Below are 20,601 nucleotides of genomic sequence, written 5' to 3'. Positions count from 1 at the left end.
CAGTAATCCAATTTATGGACGAATATCCGCTTCGGGCTTCCAAAGCACGAAGAGGAATCATGATTATTCTTGCAAAATATTGAAACTCCTTTTTGAAGCATTTAGGGAAACATGTCGAGTGTTGTGATGTAACTGATATGAATAACTACATGTTTCACGCGTCTGCCTTATTCAGTATATTTACATATGCATGAGGGGGGGGGACTATTTCTATATATTTATATAACATTACAAGAGTTTTGAAAAGTTTAATAAAAAGAAACTTGGAATATAATTCTTTTTTTCTGTTTCATTTAGAAAAACATCAACAGGAGTTTTATTTTGAAGATTTGAACAGGAAGTTCAGGCTCCTCCACTGTCTGGGGCGCAGGGTGAATCAGTGGGTGAGAGGTGAACCAGCTGCAGGAGTTTCAGTTGAACGTCAGAGCTGAGGAGCAGCAGCTGAACCTGTCGGACCGGCTCGAGGTGTGACTCACCTGCCCGTCTCAGGCAGGTAGACCCGGTCCGACAGGTGAGTCCCACAGTGCTGCAGCCATGCTGGGGGGGGACCCTGACTGATAGCATGATTCTAATGCATGATAGGCTGTACACACTGGAGGAGCACTACATCAGAGAAGATCTTTCGTTTGCATTTTAGCGATAAGTTCGGACTTCTCGTTGAGTTTAAATTTTATTCTTGAATTTCAAAATAAAATAAAACAAATGTATTTTCCTGTGCCTTGCCCGAATACTTTGGCATGCTAACCGCTCTCAGTTACAACAGCTCACCTCACAGTATCTTACATTCAGTGTAGAAAACATGAAGTTTAAAGAGATAGTAGAATCAAGCTGCCACACTTTAAGTCCTAAAACCCAAAAATAATTTGGTCCTCCGACATTAAAAAAGAAAAAACATTTTCTTAAACAAATTATCAACAACTTCAATTAAACTCTGTTACACAAACTCTCTCACTAAAGCTGCCTCTTACCTCACAGCCAGAACGGTTGGTGTGACGGTCCCGCCTCTCGCTGGGAAAGTAGCCAATCAGAGTTTAGCATACTGGGACTGCAGCTGAGCTCCTCCAGGTGTATAAGAGGCAGACCTCAGAGCTGCGAGTGACTCTCAGGTGGATCAGTCGGCCGTGTTAAACCATGTTTCACCTGCTGCTGCTGGCCGGCGTGCTGCTGGGAGGATACATCGTCCTCACACAGACGATCTTCAAAAGATCCAAATGTAAAGGAAACGCAGCGATGGCGGGAAAGACCGTCATCATCACAGGTGAGACTGAGGGGTTAGCACTGCTTCATCACAGGTGAGACTGAGGGGTTAGCGCTGCTTCAGCACAGGTGAGACTGAGGGGTTAGCACTGGCGCTGCTTCAGCACAGGTGAGACTGAGGGGTTAGCACTGCTTCATCACAGGTGAGACTGAGGGGTTAGCGCTGCTTCAGCACAGGTGAGACTGAGGGGTTAGCACTGGCGCTGCTTCAGCACAGGTGAGACTGAGGGGTTAGCACTGGCGCTGCTTCATCACAGGTGAGCGAGTTTATAAATGATCCCAGAACAGCTCTACAGTCTTTTACAATATACTGTATGTGCAATAATTAATATGTGTTGTGTGAATCAGAGGTGAAATGACAACAAACGCTTCAACATGAAACTGATCGATCTTTTTAAGAGGAAATAAAAGTGTTGAAACTTGTAGTTTTACTAGCAGTCAGAAAATCCGCGGCAGCTTCTTAAAGTTTCTTGTTTCACTCTTTTCTCAGTTTATTAAAAGTTAAAGTGATTTCTTTGTCTTTCGGACCGGAAAGACTTCCCCTTTAAACTTTTAGAGTTTTTACTGACATTTGACAGACGAAGCCACTAACTTAATAAGGAGATGAATCATTAGTCATGTTATCATTTTATATTTTCTTCTTTCAGTTTGCTTCTTGTATTCAAATATCTTTAACACCTGTATGAGTTATTTATAATTAACTATATATGTCTAAATAAATGTGTTGAGCTTGTTCTCCTGATGCTGTCATCATCTGCTAGCTTGTAAACAACCGATGCAGCTGTGATCAATAACTGATAACTGGTGTTTCCTGATCCCGTATCGTGACTCATTTTATCCAAACAAACTGAAAACATTTAGAGAGTGAGTCACAGCAAAGTTTATGTGCAAAAAGTTGTGATTACGCTACGCTAGAAGCCCTGTGAGACAGTGGTTACCTGTCGGTTTGTACTAACAGACTGAAAACATTGATTTTCCCCTCAGGGATCAATAGAGTAAACCTCCTCCTTCTTCTTCTAAGCCCTTAGTTGAGTGTGTTAGCATGCTAACATGCTAACATGCTGATATTTTGTAGGTAGGCTGTGACTGTCCCAATTCAGGGAAGGACGTATTTGAAGTCCGATTGTGTCACAGCGGCGCGTCGAAGGCTGTTCCATTTCTAAGGCTCCTTCAGATACGTCGTCCTTTCCCCGCGCTGCAAAGGATCCATCGGGTGCATCCTTAGCGGCCGAGGAATGCACTTTAGATGTAAACGTTTTAGCTGCGTTACACATGTTTAAGAAGACGAAAGGGCCTTTGAAACAAATTCACTTTAAAATAATAGGTTAACTTGTGTGACATTAGTTATGTTAGCTAGTTAGCCTGCTAGCTACCTGTTGGCAACAGGAGCGGCGTTTGGTGACTCAAGGGTAAGGGCGGGAACAGCTGCTGATGCAAACAGGAAGTCCTCTGTAGAGCAGCCCGTCTCATTTCAGTTCGGCCCCAGCGTCTACGCCGGCTACGAATGACTCATCCTCTGTAGACCGCCTCCTTCGAAGGCAGCAGCCCCCGGATTGGGACACAGCTGAAATCTACCACTTTCTTAGTTTAGCATGTTAGCATGCTGACATTTGCTAATTAGCAGTCAACACAAATCACAGCTGGGGCAGAGGAAATGTCCTGAGCTCTGCAGGTTTTTGGTTATAAAACAAACGAGTCCTTCGACCCAGACGAGCAGGTACGTTATTTGTTCCGACCTTCTAACAGGAGGACGGCTGTTTCATAAGTTACAGTCTCTACACGTCTTCATACACGTCTTCATACACGTCTTCATACACGTTCACGCGTTCATACCTGAGAAACACGTGTAACGTGAGGTTTAAGTACCAAAGCTACGTGGTAAAGTTTAGCATAAAGGTGTTGGTGTGACTTAAAACACACATTTACAGAAGTTGAATCACTGTTGTGAGTCAGCTGGTCTCCTGGGTGAAGTCCTAGGTTTGTTTGACCTGTCCCCCCCGACCCCCACCACAGACAGACCTACTCGTGATTTAAACTACGTCACCTGAGGATCATCAGCGTTCTTACAGTTCATCCCGAACATGAGTGTCTGAATCACATGTCATCACAAAGGATCCACCAGTTGCCGTTCATTATCACGGCTGTGAGCAGAGTGCATCATGACGGTTTTGTTTCCCCGCTGCAGGAGGAAACACCGGCATCGGGAAAGCCACGGCGCTGCACCTCGCCAGGAAGGGAGCCCGAGTGATCCTGGCCTGCAGGAACCGGGACAAAGCCGAGGCCGCCATCGCAGACATCCAACAGGTAGGAGCAGAGAATCACACCCTCGGACTCTGCTGCAACTTGTGAACACCTGTTCACTGTGTGTGAGGAGCGATTGCATAATCGAGTTTCTCACACATGAAACCAGTTTGTAAATGATGGACAGATTTGTATCACGTGATGATCAGAGTGACTTTCTCTTCACTCAGAGATCAGGCGTGAGAGAAAGCAGAGCACACGTCCAGAGGAAACTGTGTGTGCATCTCAAACTCTGTCTTCACGTCCCGTCCGACCCTGAGCATGAATAATAACTCGGCACTTTTTAAACCATGTAGAAAATAAAGTTAAAAACAGGAAGGTGATGTCATGTTTCCACTTAAAGAACGGCATGTGCAAGTTAAAGTCTACTTGCTGAACAGGTTCACCGTCAGTGACGCAGATGTAGTTCACCGACACTGAGCGATAAACGAGGGAGGTGAGTGTGTGTCAGCTACAGGAAGTGAACTCGGCATGAGTGTAGTGTTTCTGAAGATGTGGGAGGAGACCGAAAGATTTCAGCCATGAACAAACGCATGCGTTCACTGTGAGAGGGAGCGATACGCGCCAAAGTCTCCTCTCGTCCAATCACTGCTCTATCTGACTTTCATCCAATCACAGTAAATATCTAACATTGTGTTCACCTGATGATGACGTGTTTCCAGGTAACAGGAAGTACAGACGTGCTCTACATGCAGCTGGACCTGGCCAGCCTGAAGTCGGTCCGCTGCTTCACTGAAACCTTCCTGAAGTCTGCGTCCAGGCTGGATCTGCTCATCAACAACGCAGGTACAGAGAGCGTCACACCTGGACACGTCACAGGTTCAACAAAATGAATCAAAACAATGTGAAACACCTGCAGCTCCGTCACAGCTTTGGAGTCACACACATGAAACAGTCTTTGATATAATCTCTGCAGGTCTGGTGGCTGACGGGCGCACTGAAGACGGCTTCGGCATCGAGTTCGGGGTGAACCACCTGGGTCACTTCCTGTTGACCTACCTGCTGCTGGAGCGCCTGAAGGAGGCGGGGGGAGGGCGGGTGGTCACGCTGTCGTCCATGGCCCATCGCTGGGGACACATCGACTTCGACGTAAGAAGCATCAAAACACAAAAGAGCCACAAACGTTACACGAGTTAGATTTCTTATTCAACAGACGATCAGACAGAAGTCTGAAGTCACACACGACCCAGATCAAGATCACACCAGTGATACCCCTTCTGTCCACAGGGGGCGCCAAAATCAACACAGGTTCTCTTCAGATAAAAGATAATCTACTTACAGCAGCGGGGCCAGGAACTGTTCTGGTTTCTGTTTGGAGTCGAAGTAATATTGACCAATCACGTATCAGCAGTCTGTGAGGAGATTCATTATTAATCTCTATAAACAGACATCTGCATGCTAACAGCTAAAAGCTAACAATCTGCTCGAGATCACAAATCCAACTCGAGACAAATCTGCCTGACGCTGTGGAGCCGTTCAGCGTTTAGATTTCCTCCGCCCTCCGTCTCATGTTACAGTAGTTTTCTTCTCCTCTTGAGGACAGACCTGACAAAGCTTCATGTTGTTCCTAATCTGCATCATGATGTTGTTCTTTCAGCAAACTGAAGAGCCGTTAATTAAAGTCGATCACAAGAGAATCTGTTTCTGTTTGGGCTTCATCCCGCTGCAGTAAGCCAGAGTGCAGCCTCTGTGTAACTTCCTGTTTACAGTGAGACTGAGACTCAGCACAGACAGATGAACGGGCGCTCCTCCGGGGGATGGGACCAACAGAAGGGTTTTGTGCTCACCTGTCCTCGATTACCTAACAGCTTCAGGAACACTGAGTGAAGAACGGGTTCCTTTGTGCTCAGGTGTGACATGATGTCATACTAACGCACACACAGAGATGCCTTCGATGACACGTGCCCTCTGCACAGAACATTCCTCCACTAACACCTGGACAGAACGTCATCACATGCCTTCTCCTGTCACCTGTTCTCAGTAATGATTCAGGTGTGTTAATGAATGTGTGTTGTGTTCAGGCTCTGTCGGTGAACAAAGACCTGGGGACGGGCAGGTACAGCTGGCAGTTCTTCAGCGCCTACTGCAACAGCAAACTGTGTAACATGCTGTTCACTCACGAGCTCGCCAAGAAGCTGAAGGGAACCAACGTCACCTGCTACAGCGTCCACCCAGGTAACATGTTCCACACTGACCCGGACTGAAGACCTTTACATCGATTCATGTCTGAGGAAACGTTTCACTGCCTGAGCTCGCTCTTAATAACAAACAGGAACACACAGTGTGTGAGTGTCTCCAGTAGATGTGTTCATCCTGCAGCAGTGAAACAGGCTGTAATGGCTGCAACATAATCCTTGATGGGTCAAAGGTCGTCCACTAAAAGTTCTTGTTGTTTCCACTGACAGGCTCAGATTGTTATTCTAAGTGTGTGACAACATGACAGAAAGGATCCCTACAGAGATAGACCTTTTTGTTACAGAGGAAGATGATTGTTTTAACCACACACAGACGTTACATCGCTCTCTGCACACACACCAGACTCCATTCAGAAAAACACTGATTTAAGCTCACAGAACAGGAGCTGCTGCTCTGCTGCCTCATCGCAGACACTTGGACAAAAGCATTGCTGTCTTAACAGAGTGTGTAAACCATCTGTAATATTTAAGAGGTGGGTGTGGTCACTGTGACTCCGCCCACTTGTTTGTGAACTCACATTCTGGCCGTCACCATCTTGTTGTTTTAAACTATAAGTGAACGTGTTTGGATAAGAGGATTGATACGTCTATCCTGATTGACAGGTTGCCGTCATAACATCCTGTCAATCACAGGTAGCCCCGCCCTTAACCCTCCCCTCTTCCTGGTCTGTGTGACTCTCAATGGGAGCATCAGTGACTAAATGAACATCATGCTGTGTTGAAGAAGACTTGAAACTAGAGACTGAGACCATAAAGTCATTAGGAACATGTTTACTGAGGGAATAAATCAGGAGAGGAGGAGGAGCATGTTCTCATAGACTTCTATAGGATCAGACTTCTTTTCAGAACCAGTGCAGCAGTCAGGTTAAACACATTGCACTGGTTTCCCTTTTAAAACAAACGGGCTACATCCACGAGTTATTTATAGTCTATGTATTCTTTGTGTTTCATGGCTCTGGGTTGGGTCCTAGTTACACCTGACCACACCTGTGCTGTTGGGCGTGAGCAGCAGAGCATCAGACCATCACATGTTTTAACCTCCAGAGAGAGAGGTTCATCTTATCGTTTTTAACCCCTCGTGCGTCTCCTTTTCCCGCCCTGCAGGTGTGGTCCGCACCGAGCTGTCCCGTCACGTCAGCCTGTGGCAGAAGTTCTTCATCGAGCCCATTGCCCAGCTGCTGTTCCTGGACCCGGAGGCCGGAGCTCAGACCACGCTGCACTGCTGCCTGCAGGAGGGAATCGAACCGCTGAGCGGACGGTACTTCTCCTGCTGCGCCGAACAGGAAGTGTGCGCCCAGGCCAAAGACGACGCGGTGGCCCGGAAACTGTGGGAGGTCAGCGAGAGGCTGTGTGGACTCTGTTAAGGTGGAACGAGCGGAAGGACTGTGATATCTGTCCACCTTAAACGGAGCCGAAGGAAAGAACTGTTTGAACTGTTGGTGTTAAAGTGTGACTGTTGTTTATGCAGGGAGAGGAAACATTACTGTTTTATAACGTGTCGTTATGATGATTATATGTATCATAAATTATACCTTTATACCCCTCGCTCTGTGCTCGCTTTCTCTCTGCCACTACAGCTGCTGCAGTGTAACTCCAGTGTTCACCAGCAGGTGGCAGCAGACGTTTATTTGACTTGAATGCTGGTCGTTGTAATGAGGCAATCACACACCTTTCAACACCTTTCTGAGAACAGCAACAAAACCTAAAATACATTAAAACTTAAATTCAGTAAAATGAAGAAAATAAACAAAATAAACGTCTTCAGTTTTTCAGAGAGTAAAATGAATCCGGTGATTTAATGTGACAGGTGAGACGAGCTCTGGGGTCGTTTCAGAAAGCGGGTTCAGTGAAAACCTCGAGTTTGTTAACCCTGAAATGAGGGAAACCTCGGGTTTGCCGTTTCAGAAAGAGAGGTAACTTTAACTCTGAGTTGGTTACTATGGTAACTGTGTCTTTGAACCTCACCTGGTTGCGAGCAGGTTTTCTTCAGGACACTCAGAGTTTCGTTCCGTCTCCTCCCTCAGAATATAAAACCCTCATTCGACGTCCTCATTCATGCAGCCCGTCTCACGCGCGTCTCTGTGCTGCTCTGACCGCTTTGCAAAAGTCTTTTATAATTATGATAAAAAAATCAAGAGACAAATCTGTGTCAAAGTCATCATGTGTAGATTTCCCACCACCACTGCCGAGAGCGCTCAGATAAGACGCCGTAAGTTATTAGAATTTATTTTTTTAAACTAACACATTCAGTTTAATCAACATGAATTATAATGTATGTGAACTCAGCATCATGTTAGGGATGAAGCTGATGCTCATTAAAACAGCCACTGAATGATATTTAATCTGTTTAATATTTAAAATATGATTGAAGTGCTTCCATGTATGTTTTTTTCTCCCGCTGCATTGCTCCTAAATTAATATAAATTTTAGCTTCCGGTCGTGATGAAGTATTAAATAAACAGACCAGTTCAAACTGACGCGTTCACTCGAGCCGCTTCTCTCTCTTTTGCAGCTGCAGCCGTGTTACTTTATGTTTCTAAAAACATGCTCGTATTCGCTGAACGTCCGCGTGAGGATTTCGAGCTCCGCTGGTGTGACGTAGGAGGACCTCTTTTTGTGTACCGTTGCCATGGTGAATCGTGGTATCGGGGCTCCATTAATGCTGCCTTTTTACAGTCAGCGTGCACGCACTTAACTCCGGCTGAACCTACTCAGAGTTGATTGAACTAACTCTGATCAGCTGAGAGTCAGTCAAACCACAGTCCGGGGTCAGACTGAGGCTTTGTTGAACCTCCTTTCTGAAACGGAGCCCACGTCTTTAGTCAGGACTCGGCCTGAAAACACAGTGATGACACACACTGTGACACACACACACGCATACACACACACGTATGTATATATACATACGTGTGTGTGCATTAATGATTTTGCCCTGAGTATTGTCAGGTCAGACATCTTTTACAGTGCATGTGGAAACGGAGCTTTTGAAGACACACAGTGACGCCTGCCGCTCGGCCCCGCGCGCCGCGCCTGCCGCTCGGCCCCCCTATCGGTGCCGCGCCCCGCGCCTGTCTGGATGTCTTACTGTGAGATGCTTCTGCAGAAACGTGGTTTCTGGACAGAGAGGGAGATCACTCAGTTTCACAGTGACTGAAACAAAGACGTGTGTCTGCAGTCTGTCGGGCAGCGCAGGTGTGAATGTATGCGTGGAAGCAAAACAAAGACAACAAACCAAAGGTGTGTGTCGGGTAGAGGAAGGGGCGGGACATCCATACTGCACATGATTCAAACCACGTTCCACTCTGATTGTTTTACATGTTCCCACCTTGTTATGTTTATGTTAATGCTTCTGCACTGTGACCTGACCTGTACTGTGGTATAGACCTGACCTGAGTACTTCCTGTCTCCTGGTTTGGGAGGTTATTCCTGGCGTGGAGTCTGTCTTTAGTTTTTGTGTGAGCGAACATGAAGACGGCTCGAGCAGCTGATCCTCTCGCACCTTCTCCGTCTGAAGCAGCGTCTGGTTCAATCAGGTTAACTGACAGATCACAGAGCAGCTTAGTGTTCACATGACAGCTGAACTGTGCTGCTGTAAAAGCTTTTCTGATCCGAACAAGACGACGGAGACGCCCCCCGCCTCCTCCACGCCGACTCCACCGGGAATTCATGGAGATCTGTCGACGCCACGAGGAGACGTGCCGCCGCTTGAACTCACGATTCAAAGAGAATAAAAGAAGTGAAGCTGATTGTTCCCACCTTCACGCAGAGGGAGACTCGGTTTCTGCTGTCAGCGGGGGGCCGCATGAAGGCGTCAGGAACAGACACCATCCAGTTTCTTTATCTGAATATGAGCTGGTTAGTGTCCGGGAACATTTCAGCCGTCAGGGCTCATGGAACAGGACACAGGTGAGAATGTAAACGCAGCAGGTGAGAGACGCTCAGGTTAATTAGTCTGCTTAAGGTGAACACTAAAAACACATCGATCACATCGCGATGGAGTTTAGATTCAGAGTTTAGTTGGTGCCTTCAAGTTGTAAAATTGAAGGTGAGATGTCCTCTGTCCTCACCTCGTCTGCCCGGGACGCTGTGGCTGACGTGCAACAAATCTGGAGCTCCAAAACAGAACGAGTGTTCTGAAGAACAGAACCAGGAAGTTGTTTCATTTACTGGAACAGTTTCTGGGCTTTGTCCGCCTCTGCATCGCTGTGACAGTCCCTGGAATCATCTCGAGGAAGTTACAGTAAAACACAAGCAGGAGAGAAGAAGGGCGGAGCAAAGTGTGGGTGAGCACTAACACGAAACACGGCCTGCTTCCTCAGGAGGAGTGAGCCCGGGTGGGAGTGGACGTCAGATGCTCTCTGCTGCTCTTTATACTCTGGCCTTGATGAGTAAGTTGGCACAGGTGAGCGCACTCACCTGCTGCACTAAAAGTGAGCAGCACCTGGAGGAAACCCCACAACGATCACAGAAGTTGTATCTGAAAACTTAAACCGTGCCGCGCTGTGCCAAACCAGGCCAGTGCACGAAGGACTCAAAACCAAGCCCACCTCTTACCTGCAGTCTCCTCCTCAGGGCTTCAACAAACCCGCTTAGATCCACTCCAGGAAGTAGACCGGCCCCGCTCTGATCTGCTTAACACACTGCGGCGCTGCAATTGAAAATCAATCTAGAGATGATGAATGGCGGCCATTAGGCCTCCACGGCGCCGCGCTGCATTCGGTAAATAACAAGCGAGCGCTGCGGTCTGAGAGCGACGCAGACGTGCCTGAGGCGACAGCATCGTGTCACAGCTGATGAATGGTCCGGCCCTGAGACCCCCGAAGACTGTAAATGATATTTTCAATGTTAGCGTAATGGAGGAGCACAAATCATCCCCAGCAGCTCGGAGGGGCTGAGAGTCCTGCGCAGGAAGAAGGAAGTTCATCTCAAAACGCAGAGAGGAACAGAGACTTCAGTCTGTTCAGACCTCCACAGTCTGCACGGCGGGCGGGGTCACATGTTCATACTGACCTTTAATGTCGCCCTGTGAGTGGGCTCAGTGGGTGCAGCGTCCCCACACGGTCACTGTGTACACAGGTTACAGGCATGCACTTGTTTTTGTGCTTTGTGAGGACATGAAGTTTGTAACCAAAAGTTTCCTTTGAACCTTCTGAGGGCCTCTAAAGACAAGATCATCAGGCCGACTGGGGCCTGGTTCCCTCCGTCAGACCAAAGTAACAGAGTCCTGATGTTCTGATGGTTCTAAAGAAGATCTGTCAGATGTTCCTGTGTGTGACGGATCATTCAGTCATTTTACTTCCCCTGGTCTGCTCAGAAGAACGGCCGCACTGATATCAAACACGTGTTCAACATTTACGCTCTCTGTGGATCGTCACGTGGAACCAAACGATAGCCAATCAGGAAGCGAGCTGACTGAAGCAGGAAGCACAAGAACCGCAGCCATGACGACCAAAGCCAACGTGCAGCATACAGTAACATGTCCAACCCGTGTTCACGCCGTCTCCACCACTTCATCCACAGTTTGTTCTTTATCATCATCACTTCTTCCTGCCCGTCGGCCGCCATGTTTGTTTACTCTAAAGTCTCGTTTGAGCGCGTGAGATTCAGTGAGATTTCCAGCCGTGAGAGTCGGCGTGTGCGTGCTGTTTGGCTCGCTCACAGTTTAACATCTGGTCAGAGGTGAAAGATGTAAACAAGGTGATGAACACAAACACACACATGAACACACATCCTGCAGTATGAAGACAGAACACTGAAACATTTGGAGTGTATTTATTAATATAATAATAATAATAATAATAATAATAATAATGCAGTGTAACCTTCAGACTGATCTGAGAATCTATTGCAGAGAATAATCACAGTTATAAAAATATCTTTCTGCACACGTCCACAGAGTCGTGTTGGTGGCTTTTTTAGACTTTTATTTTATTGCCCCCCCCCCCCCCCCCCAAAAAAAACAAACCTATATAAACAACAAACAGATCCGCCCCCCCGGGGAATTAACCTGGGCGTGTTTTTCCACTTGGAGCTTTGACCCGCTGACTCACTGATGGATGACCTGTTAACGCTGTCAGATAAACGTGACCTCCTGTCACCACGGCGCCCGACATATATCACGTGACACGTTAGGAGGCTCTGATTGGACGCACGGAGGGAGAACGTTTATACGAAGAGTAATAATTGAAATGCCTCCGAAGCTTTTGAAGACGTGGCCTCTGTGGTGACAGAGACGTCAAACGACTTCAGATGGTCAGCTGCCATCTTTGTTCGCACACACATGTATGGAATTTGTAAAATGAAAATATATTGTCATATTGTCAGATTATTATAATGTATAATAATTATTGGGAAATGTCACTAAATGTAAACTTCTGTGTGACATGTTTTACTTTCTTTCCCGGCCGTGTTCGGCCTCCATACGACGTCCTCGCGTTCATAAGGGGACGGTGGGACGTTCTGAACGCAGCAGCTCATTTCTGTGGCTGGACTGTAATCACACACACCAGCCCGAATTTAAAAACACTTTGAAAAGATGAATTATTGAATAAATAAAGCCGCTGGTGTTCGTCAGACAATCATCTCCAGTGAATCCAGCAAACAGTAAATGTGATAATGATGCAGTGAGGATAAACTGACACCCAGAGGAGCTGTAATAAAATCTGATTATCAGCCGCAGTGGAAAAACACGCTGAGAGGAAAAGTGTCGCCACAGGGAGAAGAAAAAATCAACAGTACATTAAAGAGAAATGATATTTATCTGAGTTATCTAACGGATCCTCTGCTGAAGCAGCCTCATCAAAGTTTCATGTGTGTGCAGCAGCGAGATCATCCATGTGGGAGAGAAACGGCACCTCCCATAAAAACATGTTTGTACTGAAGACAGAATCGCATCATCTCCATCTTTGTGCCTCCTCGAGTCGGACCTGATGATACCAGCTCACGACCCCGCCTCCCTTCGCAGACGGCCCTCTGCCTGTCAAACTTTAGTTTGCTCACAGATGAAACCAGGTGAATAAAACGGCGATTGTGCGCTTTCTTTGTATTTAGTATGGAAGCCTTGAACTGCCAGAATAAAAATGGAGGAGATAATAGAGATGGTTAAATGATGAGCTGGCAGTCGTCACATGATGTTCACATGATCACACACAGAAACCGCTCGTCTTATTCTTGTTTGAAATGTTGTTAACATCGTTTCCTGTTTTATTGTCATTCCCACGTACCGCTGGTCTCGCTGTTTTACTGTAATCAATCGTTAAAGGGGGGTACCATGCTCATTTAAAGCTTCATATTTCACTCTGTGAGACCTGTGCTTAGCTTAGCATCATTTACAGCTAAATGCTCACGTTTCTCACACTGGTGCTCTGTGCAGGCCCTCATACAGCCTCTGTCTGAAGCCACTCAGAAAGCTCCGTCCCTTTAAGAAACCCCGCCCCTACAAGCCCACTTTCTTCTGATTGACCTGCTTTGTGATGTCACAAAGTGCAGCGTGTAGAAAAACGTTGACAGTAGCCTGCAGCCTGAGCTGAGCAGCCTGGGGATTCTTCCAACATACTTTCACCTACAGAAACTTCACCCACGGTTGGTGTGAGCATCCAACACTGTAACATTAATGTGTTATAACGTGAAGCAGCATCATGCCGCCCCGTTAACTTTTCACCGTTCAGGCGACAGTTGATGCTGAATTTAGTGATGAGGAAGAAAGTCACGGCGTAAAGACGTGGGCCAGATTTAATAACATGTCGGCTCCATGGAAGTATAATCCTTTGGTTTATTACCTGCTTAGACAATAAACTATAAAGAGTCGCACATTCAATATTCGTTACGGCCCAGGAAACATGTTTGTTTCTGCCTGAATGATCGGTTACCATGGGAACAGCGTGTGTGCTTCCTTTTTACCCACTGAACATTAAAACATACGAAGTAGAGATTATTACACTTTCAGAGATCGTCTTTTTGTGTTGTCATGTTTAGTTAGAGATGTAAAAAAAAAACCTGCCAAAGCAGCCGCGCGGCCGTTTGTGATTCAATTCAACTTTCATTATTGTAATGACTCACCTGGATCACGGGCGGCTGTCACCTGGATCACGGGCGGCTGTCACCTGGATCACGGGCGGCTGTCACCTGGATCACGGGCGGCTGTCACCTGGATCACGGGCGGCTGTCACCTGGATCACGGGCGGCTGTCACCTGGATCACAGTGGGCTGTCACCTGGATCACAGGTGGCTGTCACCTGGATCACAGTGGGCTGTCACCTGGATCACGGGCGGCTGTCACCTGGATCACGGGCGGCTGTCACCTGGATCACAGTGGGCTGTCACCTGGATCACAGGTGGCTGTCACCTGGATCACAGTGGGCTGTCACCTGGATCACAGTGGGCTGTCACCTGGATCACAGTGGGCTGTCACCTGGATCACAGGTGGCTGTCACCTGGATCACAGTGGGCTGTCACCTGGATCACGGGCGGCTGTCACCTGGATCACGGGCGGCTGTCACCTGGATCACAGTGGGCTGTCACCTGGATCACAGTGGGCTGTCACCTGGATCACAGGTGGCTGTCACCTGGATCACAGTGGGCTGTCACCTGGATCACGGGTGGCTGTCACCTGGATCACAGTGGGCTGTCACCTGGATCACGGGCGGCTGTCACCTGGATCACGGGCGGCTGTCACCTGGATCACGGGCGGCTGTCACCTGGATCACAGTGGGCTGTCACCTGGATCACAGTGGGCTGTCACCTGGATCACGGGTGGCTGTCACCTGGATCACAGTGGGCTGTCACCTGGATCACGGGTGGCTGTCACCTGGATCACAGTGGGCTGTCACCTGGATCACGGGTGGCTGTCACCTGGATCACAGTGGGCTGTCACCTGGATCACAGTGGGCTGTCACCTGGATCACGGGTGGCTGTCACCTGGATCACGGGTGGCTGTCACCTGGATCACGGGCGGCTGTCACCTGGATCACAGTGGGCTGTCACCTGGATCACAGTGGGCTGTCACCTGGATCACGGGTGGCTGTCACCTGGATCACGGGCGGCTGTCACCTGGATCACAGTGGGCTGTCACCTGGATCACAGTGGGCTGTCACCTGGATCACAGTGGGCTGTCACCTGGATCACAGTGGGCTGTCACCTGGATCACAGGCGGCTGTCACCTGGATCACGGGTGGCTGTCACCTGGATCACAGTGGGCTGTCACCTGGATCACAGTGGGCTGTCACCTGGATCACGGGTGGCTGTCACCTGGATCACAGTGGGCTGTCACCTGGATCACGGGTGGCTGTCACCTGGATCACGGGCGGCTGTCACCTGGATCACGGGTGGCTGTCACCTGGATCACAGTGGGCTGTCACCTGGATCACAGTGGGCTGTCACCTGGATCACGGGTGGCTGTCACCTGGATCACAGTGGGCTGTCACCTGGATCACAGTGGGCTGTCACCTGGATCACGGGTGGCTGTCACCTGGATCACAGGCGGCTGTCACCTGGATCACGGGTGGCTGTCACCTGGATCACAGTGGGCTGTCACCTGGATCACAGTGGGCTGTCACCTGGATCACGGGTGGCTGTCACCTGGATCACAGTGGGCTGTCACCTGGATCACGGGCGGCTGTCACCTGGATCACAGTGGGCTGTCACCTGGATCACAGTGGGCTGTCACCTGGATCACGGGTGGCTGTCACCTGGATCACGGGTGGCTGTCACCTGGATCACGGGCGGCTGTCACCTGGATCACGGGCGGCTGTCACCTGGATCACAGTGGGCTGTCACCTGGATCACAGTGGGCTGTCACCTGGATCACAGGTGGCTGTCACCTGGATCACGGGTGGCTGTCACCTGGATCACAGGTGAAAAACGTACGTGACAGAAAGTTCTTCTTCTGTCACACTTCTGACTTATTTCAGTTAAACTATTAAAACAAAGTCAGAATTAAACGAGCCGCTCAAATATATGAATTTAATTCTGACTATTCAAACTTTTTTTTCCCTGTTTGTGGCAGTAAAAGGCTTCCATACCTGCACAGGTGATGAATCTGAGCAGCTGCATTTACAGGTGTGATGTTCTTGTGTCGACTTTGTTTAACTAAAAACATTTTGTGCTTTTTTAAACTCTTGTTCTTGTGGATGTTTTTCATTCTGGATTCTTCAGGTTAAAACAAACTAAATAAAAAGACCTGAACTGAAACCCACCCTCGTTAAACCTTCAAAATAAAAGTGCAAAGCGCTCCCTCTTTATAATATAATAGGAACAATATAAGATTTGATTTTACAATACATTATTCTTTCTCCTCTTTTCAAAAGCTCCAGCCGGTTTTGTCGTTTAAGGTAACTGATGGTCTCAGGTAGGGTCAAAGTCTCCGCCCCCACCTGAAACTCTTACTCTGAAATACTAAAATAGTTTTGAGAGACCAAATGCTTGAACCCCATTGGCTGAGGGCAGAAAATCGTCCGAGGGGAAGTCTTTTATTTTGAAATATCCAGTCACAGATCCTCAGATTATGATTGCATGTTGTTCTTTAAGTTGTTGAATAAACCAAAGAGCTTCCTGTCTGTATCCAGAGCCTACTTCCTGTCCGTGGCTTCTTCCTCGCTGCCATCCAACATGGCTTCCTTTTTCCCAGAATTCTCTTCATCACGAACGTTTCATCTCACAAACACAAAAGGTAAGAATCTGTAGGAAACGGATTCTCTGCATAATCAGACGAGGAGAGATTTCTTAAAGATGTCCGACAGTTTGTCTTTTCGTCTCCACGATGGCGGCGGTCCTCGGCCCAGCGGTCCTCGGCCCGGCGGTCTTTTCCTCTGTGAGTCTGAAGGCACTTGATGTCATGGCAGAGGGTGGACTGTCCTCCTCAGGCAGACAGACGTCAAAATGACAGCGAAAGTTTCTTTAAAAATACCGCTCTGTCCGCCGCCCGCTGTAAAAAGTTACCTTCCCCCCAAAAAAGAGAGACTGCCGTTCGTCCGTCCAGCTCGCAGTACAGTACTGTTGATCGAGGAGGGGGGGGGGGGTTATGAGCGGGATGGAAGGATGGAGGGGTGGAGGGGTGGAGGAATGGAGGGGTGGAGGGGTGGCAACATTCAAGCTTTTATTTCCTCTTTTCTCCGACTGAAGCGCCTGTTTTTTTTCTGTGCTTTGTGGCGCTGAGCTGAAAACAAAAGGTCAAAGGTTCAACAGAGGGATTCCAGCGCGCTGCAGAAAGGCTCCTGATTGGCTACAGGACAAGGGATCATACGAGTCCGGTTCTTATTGGCCAAGTTTGTGTGTTTGAAAGCCCTGAATGACGGGGCTCGACCCTCCATGTCCTCCATGTCCTCACGACGTGAACGTGAACTCTTAAGTCTCAAAACGTTCTTAAAAAATAAGAGACTCAAAATGTTTTCCCGTCACGACATGACTCTAAGCTTTTATTTTGAAATGATTCAAAGTTCCTGTTGAACATCATTCCTCTCTGTCTGTCTGAGAGCTCAACGTTCAGACGAAACATTATTAGACGCTAACGTCGGATCAGGATGTTTGTGGACGTCTCCATGTGATCTTTTGACCTTTTGTGTCGGCCATCTTGGCAGGAAGTCTCTCTGTAGCTCACGCCGAGTCTTTGGTAGTTTGGGGAGGCGGGGAGGTAAATGTTCAGGGGATGGAGAGGTGAGGGAGGGGGCAGAAGAGTCAAAGGTCATGGCGTCTCGTAGAGAGGGGGGGTCACCTCTGCTGGCCAATCAGAACCAGGATCAGAGTGACGCACAGCTGCCATATATGAGGCGAGGAGGGCGGGGCGAGCGAGCGTAGATCTGTGTGAGAGAGAGAGAGAGCAAGTGTCAGGGTAAAGATTGTTGTTGATTGTTGAACTAAAAGGAGGGAGAACGTTTAGACGAGTAACTAAATGTGAAGGAGGACTCACTGTTGGGGGGAGGGTCTTTACATTCGCCCTCTTCGATGGTGACATCATCGATGGCGATGTCTCCCTCGATGCCGGAACCTCGGACACCCTCCATCACCATCTGCCAGAGAGGAGGAGAGAGACTCAGAGACGCTCACGGATGGTTTCACTGACTGTGGCTCTTTCAAAATAAAAGCCTTTGATGTGCGATGAAGCAGCAGCAGTTGTTGTGTTAGCTAGTTAGTTATGATGCATTTAAAGATTGTTGAGGGTCATAACGCTGAGACGCTCGGACACATTTTGTTTTTCTTTAGCATTTCTGTTCTTAACTAGAGATGAGTGGGCGTGGTCTTATGTAAGGTCAACGCAGTGTGAAGGAAAGGTGGGCGTGGCCTGTAGTAAAGTACAAGTGGTTACTTCCTTACTTAGTGAAGTGGTTGTGATGTCAAGTAAAGTGGGCGTCGATTGTAAGAAAGTGGGCGTGGTTTGTTGTAAAGTGGGCGTGCTTTAAAGTAAGGTCAGCACAGTGTGAAGGAAAGGTGGGCGTGGCCTGTAGTAAGTTAGTAAGGTTTGTGATCTCTGGTGAAGTACGTGTGGGTTCCACTAAAGTAGGTGCAGTTTGCATAAAGTGGGTGCGGCCTGTATGGTAGTGGGCGTGGTCAGTACCTGGAAGGCTGCTGTGGGATGGATGTTGACCTTGGCTTGTCTCCAGCGGTCTCCTTGGTTACCTGTCAGACTCCAGGCCGAGCTGTCCGTCACCGTCTGACCTTTCTGACGCAGAAACACGTTCAGAGCTCCTGAACACAAACAAACAGGGTCAGCCGTTTGGAAGCATGATGACCTGTTGACCTGCGTACCTGAGACTCGCCGCAGTCTTACCGATGTGCTTCCCGTACATGTGGTAGTAGAAGGCGAAGCAGTAGGTGGGGCTGTTGCTGACGGAGGGGGAGGAGCTCTTGGTGTTCATGTTGAAGGTTGGAGACAGCAGCCGGGCCTTGTCTCCCTCCAGCCGCGGCCTCGACGTCTCGATGTACATGTAGAACCCTGTGAGCGAGATCAGGCCGGGGTCAAAGGTCATAAACGTATAAATTATTTAAACACCACCTGTTTTTAAATCACACCTTCCTTCGTCTGCTCGTAGCAAGCTTAGCATCTGTTAGCACAATAAGTTAGTCGGACACCTCTGGCTCTTTCTGATGTGTTTGGTCCTTCAGGGTCAGGATGAAGAATGCTCCGTGAGCTGACACCTCTTCAGCCGACAGACTCGTGACGCTGCTCAGGAGACGATTGTTTTAAGAGGAACAAGATGACTTTCACATCGTGGCTGTCTGCATGTGTCACTGTGCATGCTGAGGCTTCACAGGAAACCACCTGACAACGAGCTGATTCTAGAAACAGAAAACGTGCCGCTGCAGCTCCTCCGCTTGTTTCATTTCATTTGCCTCTCTGAGCTGCTCAGGGAATTGAACCCGTAACCCTGCCTTGCTCTGCTCTCCCCGACCAGCACAGATTAACCCAGGAGGGCAGGAACACTAAAAGCTAATGTAACGTCGAGCTGCAGCATAAAGCAAATCCACCCCCGGCTCATCCTGCACACAAACACTCCTCACAAATTAAATTGTACACGAGAGTAGAAAACAGCGAGTCACGCATGTTTCCTGTTTGACAGCAGATTTTAAACAGTTTACCCCGAGGCTCGCTCTAATGAGACGAGCTGCAGAGAGAGACGAGCTGCAGCAGCAGCAGCGGAGCGGCTGATGTTCAGCGAGGAAACGAGGAGGAGGAGACGAGCAGCAAACTGCAGCTGTCACACATCGACCGAGGAGTTATTTTAACCTTTGTTTACTCCGGATTAATCTCTGCACGCACAGATATGTTCCTCTGTCGTCCCATTAATCCTGATCACACTGAGCTGCTGCCGTGTTCCACTCAGCAGCACATCTACACTGCACACAGAGACACAGACACTTTGAAAGGCCCATGTTACAGAACATTTATCACCAGTTACACAGATGTAATAATCCTTCAAAGGCACGTTTAAATGGATAAATGCACGTCTGTTTCCGGGTGTTTAGTTATTCTTTCCTCACATAGGAGCAGCTACAGTTCAGAGTCTGTGACTGTCAGGCAGCCGGACCCTCACACATCCAAACAAGCGGTAGCATCTATTTAGCGTCCGTCTCGAGGTACCTGTGTGTCTCTGTTGACACATGCACTCCTGACCTTTCCCAGAGCAGCACACACACGTCCCTCACAGCTGTCGGACGGGGGGAGCACGCTGCGGTCCCTCGCCGGGCCTCGCAGCCAGAAGCTCCGGACTCTCTTCATCTCTGCTGTCGTCTTGTAAACGATCCGTCTTCTTCACCCTCCTGTGGCGCGTCGCTCTCCTGTCTTCACGCCGGTCACATGATTTAAACGTCATCACCCCGCCCACTCGCTCGCGGTGAATGCTCCTGACTACCTGCTGCGTTCACATCGGCTCACCCCGACTTCTTCAGACATGGACGCTGCAGGAAACAGGCTGCACAAAGTCACAAAGTGCCGGGACATGTTCAGGAGTGCAGTGTGTGGAAGAGGCTCCACACAGACGGAAGCAACGGTTCAGTGTCTGTTTCGAGGCACCCTTCAGCAGCCGTGTCTCACACAGATGCACGTGTGTTCTTGAGTGAGCGTTTTAAATGAAATGAAAGGTTGTTTCATCACATGAGCACACAATCTGGATTATTTAAGGGTCACTTACAGACTTCTGTAGGAAGCTCAGTTCAGGCTGGAGGCTGCATGTCATTACTGTCTCTGTCTGCGGATGTGCAAACAGTCTTTGTGCTTCTTTCTCCTCTGAAGGATTTCTTTCTTATCATTGTCAAACATCTGTTTCAAAATGGCGGCTCAAAGCAGCTCTTTGTCTGCGTCACTAAAAGCTGACGTTTGGTTTCACGGTTTCAGATCGCTGAGAGAGTCTGAGCTGTC

At 48.4% G+C, this 20,601-nt stretch overlaps 2 protein-coding genes across 2 annotated transcripts in view; one reads left to right on the top strand and one right to left on the bottom strand.

Moving 5' to 3' along the window:
• Positions 1-1,105: 1,105 nt before the first annotated feature.
• Positions 1,106-8,075, top strand: LOC138590821 (dehydrogenase/reductase SDR family member 13-like). The gene is made up of 6 exons (XM_069661206.1): positions 1,106-1,258; positions 3,443-3,561; positions 4,221-4,344; positions 4,475-4,647; positions 5,580-5,733; positions 6,858-8,075. The coding sequence occupies exons 1-6, from the start codon at positions 1,132-1,134 to the stop codon at positions 7,115-7,117; spliced, it is 957 nt and encodes a 318-aa protein (XP_069517307.1). The 5' UTR covers positions 1,106-1,131; the 3' UTR covers positions 7,118-8,075.
• A 7,555-nt stretch (positions 8,076-15,630) lies between these two features.
• mdga2a (MAM domain containing glycosylphosphatidylinositol anchor 2a) overlaps positions 15,631-20,601 on the bottom strand; it is an 80,098-nt gene continuing 75,127 nt past the window's right edge. Inside the window, exons 14-17 of the mRNA XM_069661212.1 lie at positions 18,514-18,678; positions 18,301-18,431; positions 17,656-17,755; positions 15,631-17,545 (exon numbers count right to left, since the gene is read on the bottom strand). Of these exons, the coding sequence (XP_069517313.1) occupies positions 17,457-17,545; positions 17,656-17,755; positions 18,301-18,431; positions 18,514-18,678 (485 nt within the window). The 3' untranslated portion in view covers positions 15,631-17,456. The remainder of the gene's footprint in view (positions 17,546-17,655; positions 17,756-18,300; positions 18,432-18,513; positions 18,679-20,601) is intronic.

This window comes from Semicossyphus pulcher, unplaced genomic scaffold, assembly GCF_022749685.1.
Source record: "Semicossyphus pulcher isolate SPU_LCO1_2020_fin unplaced genomic scaffold, fSemPul1.0.p SCAF_14, whole genome shotgun sequence".
In the NCBI taxonomy this organism is placed as follows: Eukaryota; Metazoa; Chordata; class Actinopteri; order Labriformes; family Labridae; genus Semicossyphus; species Semicossyphus pulcher.
Note: the sequence above shows the minus strand (reverse complement) of the source record. Positions and strands in the feature narration are given on the sequence as shown.